Source organism: Diadema antillarum, unplaced genomic scaffold (assembly GCF_040938485.1).
Source record: "Diadema antillarum isolate AM-2024a unplaced genomic scaffold, OU_Dant_1.0 seq00001587_RagTag, whole genome shotgun sequence".
NCBI lineage: Eukaryota > Metazoa > Echinodermata > Echinoidea > Diadematoida > Diadematidae > Diadema > Diadema antillarum.
In genome coordinates, this window is record NW_027272304.1 from 195,575 (window position 1) to 201,802 (window position 6,228).

The 6,228-nt window shown below is 42.1% G+C and overlaps 1 protein-coding gene across 1 annotated transcript in view; it reads left to right on the forward strand.

Annotated features, from left to right (window-relative positions):
- The window catches only part of LOC139710917 (uncharacterized), a 113,391-nt gene extending 107,803 nt beyond the window's left edge, over positions 1 to 5,588 (forward strand). The window contains exons 34-35 of the mRNA XM_071622837.1: positions 4,965 to 5,033; positions 5,460 to 5,588. Coding sequence (XP_071478938.1) covers positions 4,965 to 5,033; positions 5,460 to 5,588 — 198 coding nt within the window. The remainder of the gene's footprint in view (positions 1 to 4,964; positions 5,034 to 5,459) is intronic.
- The last annotated feature ends 640 nt before the right edge of the window (positions 5,589 to 6,228 follow it).

The window sequence follows — 6,228 nt, forward strand, 5'->3', positions numbered from 1 at the left end:
GAACGCCAAGGAGGTTGAGGCGATAACTGACTTGGGGGTTATCCGGTGAGATGTATGGTGGGAGACGGCTTAGATTAGATTATTTTTTTCGCCTTCTTTCTCTCTCCCTATTTTTTTTTTTCTTTGCTGGAGTCTCAACTGCAGCGGTACAGGTCATCAGCTTTCTTCATCCCCGGAGTTTTTAAAGGAGAAAGGTGTAGGGGAAAGGAAGGGTGATGTTCATGTGGGAAGCTACCTGTATTTTCGATTCTTTCAGGTGGGAATTTCAGTATGAACAAAATTTCTACATAGTCAGCAAAAAAAAAAAAAAAAAAAGGGGGGGGGGGGCTGTGGCATAGTGGATAAGACACCCGACTCCCAATCGGAGGACCCGAGTTCGAATCCCGCCCAGTGGTTGACGTCCATTAACGAGATGCTTTTACCCACCATGTCTCTCTCGACCCAGGTGTATAAATGGGGTATACCTGGCAACGCCATGGATAATGATAATGGCATGGCCCTCTGGTAGAGCAGTGGCAACACTGAAGATGATACCCGGGACAAATAACATTATTATTATTATTATTATTATTATTATTATTATTATTATTATTATTATCATCATCATCATCACATTATCATTATCATCATCATTATTATCATCATCATCATCATCATCATCATCATTTCTACTCTCTTTTTATTATTATTATTATTATTAGTAGTAGTATTAGTAGTAGTAGTAGTATTATTAGTAGTCATCATTAGTATATCTTGTTTTCGGTTGTTTCTAAAGCAAAGTGACGCCTGACGACACGCATTTTAGTAATAGATGTAATAGATCAATCTTTCTTCGGCAGAAAATTCCTTTCATCCAATTTATTAGTACTTTACGACTCTGCAGAAAATGACAAGTGCGTTTTGGTTCTAAGTTTTGCAGTATGTAGCTGATAGAGCTATTTATATACCAAACGCAGCACCGCTCTGTTGTACTGATAATCGTAACATCGCCTTCGTTTAGATGTTGATACACGACGGCTCTTGTCGTATTCAGCATTATTATGATACACCTCATTACGCCCTCAATGGCTCATTAAGTTCATGGATGCATTTTTCTAGATGCTTACGGATCAAATATTTAGAGCGTCCTCCCCGCTCTGATGCATGCTCAAACAGACGTCCATAGGCCTAGCTAGGAGCTTGTCGTGCAAACGTGTGCCAAGCTGTACTAAATCTGAAATCCTACTTAGCTGTCGGCAGTTTGGATGACACGGCATTGAAGAGTAATACCAAATACTTCTCTATCCTTTTGAATCTACTCCTCTTCTATTCTACCTGTTTGTCTGTCTATCTATTAATCTATCTATCATTCGATCTAACAATTCATCTACCTATTCATCTATCTATGTAGCCATCAATATGATCCATATATCAATTTATCTATCTAGCTACTCATATATCCATTTCCTATCTAATCGTTTATTCATTCATCTATCTATTATATCCATTTCTATAAAGTCGAACCTGTCTATAGCGGCCACCCAAGGGAGACGGAAAAGGTGACCGTTATAGACAGGTTTGACTGGAGATACACATGGTCTTTAACATGGCTTTTCTCTCGCGGAGATTGTTGTTTTTATCGTGGCTGTATACGGCAGGTGGCCGCTATAGACAGATGGCCGCTAAGGCAGGTGTGACTGTATTTATCTATGCCATCAATCTTATACCCACTACATCACATATAAGCAATATAATCATCTATCTAAATATCTATATATTGTCTATCCCTCTCTCTACCCCTCCCCTTCCCCCTCTTTTTTGTCTCTTCTTCTTCTTGTACCCTCAGACACATAGCGATCCATTATTCCCAGAGAAAGAGTGAGTTGATAGAGAGTGGTAGAATCCCCAGAGTTCGATCATTTTCAATGATAGGGAAAGCGGCTGACAGACAAGATACTCCCACTCATAATCCTGAATAATATGTAGATTTAGGTCCTAATTACATTTTCATCCTAAAATATAGTAACTGTGTAACTTGAAGAATAGTCAAAGTTCAATGACGTAGAAGAACAAGAGAAGCGGACTGTGGGAAGAGGTGTTTAAAATGATTAGAAAGGTAGGACACTGGTCTAAAAACATTACCTCTGCAATGATTGAATGGAATTTCATATTGTTTTTTTCTAACTTCCAAAGTTGATTTTTACCCAAATCCTGCCTGCTCCGTTGTATTAGTATTGGGTAAACATCGTTCCTTTGGGCAGCAACTCGAGCCATAGCAATTACACCCTTTTTTGACTCCTTTATTTCTAAATCACATGGGAGACACCAAGTCCCTTTGGAGATGGCACTGAGCCTTTTTTTTTCCCCTCCTGCAGCCCACGCTATATTCAAGGCAAGCAATAGTCGAACTAATTAACAAAGGATCTTTCAGTTTCCCGCCATTTGATCTGAAGACGCGATACCCAATTCCGGTTCGCCCACCTCGCCCGTCCCAAGCCAGCACCAATGGGCGAGTCTATTAAAGCGCTCCTGCCTCGAACGGACTCCTCTTGACGCGCTGTAAAACGACATCGACTGATCTGCTTATCAAACTTAATGGAAGTGGATATGATGCCACCATGACCCCGAACGCTATGGCGCTGTTTCAGATTTTTTTTTTTTTTTTTTTTTGGCGGGAAAGGTGAGAAGGCCGCACGGCCTCATTAGGTTGACCTAGTCCATTCTTTCCAATGCTTACCAGAAGGTGACGAACATTTGTGTGTGTGTGTGTGCGTGTGTTTGAGTGTGTGTGTGTGTGTGTATGTGTGAAATTTTCATTACTCGTAAACTGTGTACACCGCACTGGAGGGAAGTTACTTAATGATCACATTTTATTTTTCATTTCGTAAAGAAACTTGTGTTCTTTTCGTCTGTCACGATGCTCGTACAATATCTACAACAGTGTCACACCAAATCCAGGAACTCTATTTCCTCTTGACATGCTTGATCTTCCGATGCATTTTTTTTTTCGTCTCGTCAATTTGAAAGATGAAACCGCCATCTGATTTATCTTATTTAATTGATTTATTGTCTAAAAAAAGAATACACTCACTAAGAAAAATTGTGTAAACCAGAAATAATATTGTGAATTTGCTTGAAATAAAAAAAGCTGAATATTTCATTCCGATAAAGACGTGACAATAATTTCAAATGAATTCAATTAGCGCTAGGATTATTGCCTGTAAGTGCCCATAATCGCGTTACCTGAATAGGAGGCCACCTGCATGTGGTTACTTCATACTCTGCAAGTTGCTTATGAAATTGTTGAAAATTGATGTAACTGGAAAGCAATGTCACACAAACAATGAACCAAATCAATATTCAAATGAACCACAATGACGTCTTAATTGTATCGTTGTTGTTGCTGCTTTTGCCATCGAGATAAAATGCATTGCCAGAGCTATACTGTCCCTTTAATTTGGGACTCGTGAAGCATGTTTCCCGGATGGAAGTCACGATGTGCATATGGAGAAAGAAGAACGGGGAAGATGGGAAGGAGATTATAAAGAGAAAGAGATAGAGAAGGAGAGATAGAAGGAGATGGAGAGATAGAGAGAAGGAGAGGGAGATCTCGCGAGATTCCGAGATTTAGGCTGCCGAGAAACTTGCCACGCGATTCTGAATACCCCCTCTTTACCTTTAGCTGGCGTTTCTCCCACTTGTTTAAGTCACCGACAACCCCTTTGGGGTGGAAGAGAAGAATGCCACAGACAGATAAGGGGATGATGAGGTCGACTCGTTATTTTAAGTTTTTGCGTTTAGGGGCAGGACGTTGCAGGGGTAAAAACATCTTAGATTACACTAGATTTTGGTAACAAGAGCTTGCCGCTGCCAGATCGACCAGGCCATAGATTCGTTTTACACAAGGAGATATCCGTAAGAAACCGACTCGCCTGAGAGAGCTGGGAGGATTATTGAATTAACGGAGGGAAAAGATATTCCAGTCATCCTATAGTATAAGAAGGAGCATAGAATGGCGTTAGTGTGTCACATCTTGGACAAGTTCAGGAATGCTATGGTTTTTGCCTTGTCTTTAATGACGTCATTAATGACTGTTACCCATTGATAGTAGGAATATGTTTCCCTTTTTTATGTGAATTTGTTGGAATATCCCAATGACAGCAGCCTGACGGCTGACTTTTGAAATGTTCTGTTACAAACAGAATCGATCTTCAATCAGCAGCTTCCTGTTACTGTCTTAACGACGCGTTTCTGGAATATCTTTGACCAGCGTAAAGGAGATTACTTACGATGCCACTGTATCTGTTCGTCGATCCTAATTGCCCACGCTATTTGTGTATTAGCTTGGGAATCGATCTATCAGTAGTTTCATATCTTCTCTAGATCACAGTATGGCATATTCTGCCGTACAGTCAGCGTGAGTAAGAAAATAGTCTCCGTGCGTGTGCTGTGCACGCAGAACTTTCTCAGACTATCTTGGAAATTGGGATGGATTTGTTTGTGACAGTATTCTACAGCTAGCAATTTTTTACCTTTCCGTGAGACAATTTATTGATTTTGATAGTCTCCTCATACATACAGATTCATCTGCTGCTGGTTTCTACCTACGTTGGGATCGGTCAGCCTATATTGTCTAATTGTAAATAATAATATATAAACTGCAGTGATACAAAACCTGTCATTATCATGAACATCATTGAACTACGCCTACAAGAATATTGAGGGTTACAATCACCCGACATAATTGACTCTTACAATCTACAGAGCATTTGCGATGTCTCCGCAATGAACGTTGATCTCTGCTACAAGGACTGAATGCATCATCCAACCGCTAAATTTGCAACTTAAAATTGTAAGAATTGAAAAAAGGGGGATAGTAGCTACGAGGGCAGCAATATGATCAATGTGTGTTTTATACTGCAGGACACCAATAACATGCAATCAGGTCAGATTCCACGTCTTTGTTGAACACGCTCCTCGCGTAGAGGATTGTGGATGGCCCTGACATCATCTTCGGTGTCATCAGCAACTTCATCAAGATTCTCCCATGGGCGGTGCGTAGAGACCAGAGGCTATGGACTTTCTTGTATCGGGTGCTTGTTCCTCTGGTGTTGGGTTCTTGTTGGCCTGTACATGCAGTAATTCCACTGCGGAACATTAGTTCTGCTGAATACATCACTCTGGGATTATGTCTATGTCTCTTCCGTAGCTGTAGGCAGACGCACCTCTCTCGGGTCTTCGCCACGATGCCAACACGTCACGCAAGTTTCATCTTGATACACGTGGCTTCCTCGTGAGTCGAGCTCTCACGAGCAACAGCGATATTGACCAACGATCGTCCCGAGTAGATATCCACAGCCAGTGAACTCCGATTACGCAAGACGATCTCCCTTCTCTCCTCTGTTTCTCGTTACAGCACTTTCTCACGGTGTTTCATCTTCTCTCACTCGTAATGCTTCCTTTTTGTCTTGTTCTCTCAGGAGGAGGAGGAGAAGAAGAAGAAATACACAGAAGGGATGAAGAAAATGAGCAGGATAGAGGGTAGGAGAAGGAAGAGGAAAAGAGAAGAGGAGGAGGGGAGGAGAAGAATGAGGGGATTGAGAAGGTGAAGGGGAGAAGGAGAAGAAGAAAAGATGGTGGGAGGACGAGAGGGAAGACGAAGAGGAGGAGGAGGAGGAGGAAGAGGAAGAGAAAGAGTAGTAGGAAGGGAGTCCTCCGAGCACGTATTTAGTACCCCTCCCCCGCCCCCCTCCCCCCAAAAAAAAGTTAACAAGAACGACTGCTTTGACTCTTGAACCACTGGAGGAGACTATTTCAAGCCTTCTATCCACTTAATTCTGCTGTGCTGTTTCCACCTCATTTCCATATTGATTAATTTCTGACCTGGTCATCCGAAGGGTCACTCATGCCCGTGGCCAGAATATCTATAAGATCTCGTGTGGCGCGCCAATGCCGAAAAGTACCATCCCACTTCTGCGGGCAACGTCGTGCGCAGCTCTGGAGGAAATTGTTTTCTCGGGTCGCGTGTGCAATACTGGTAATCAGGCAATTTTTTTCTCTGACCCCTACTCAAGGTACACCCCAATTCCTCCCCCCCCCTCCCACCCCCCCCCTCTCTCTCTCTTCTTAAAGGGAAACGACATGCCCAAACTGACATCTTTGCGGACCGAGGTTCGTCATTGTTGTTGTTGTTGTTGTTGCTGCTGCTGCTGCTGCTGTTGCTGTTGTTGTTGTTGTTATGGTTGTTAA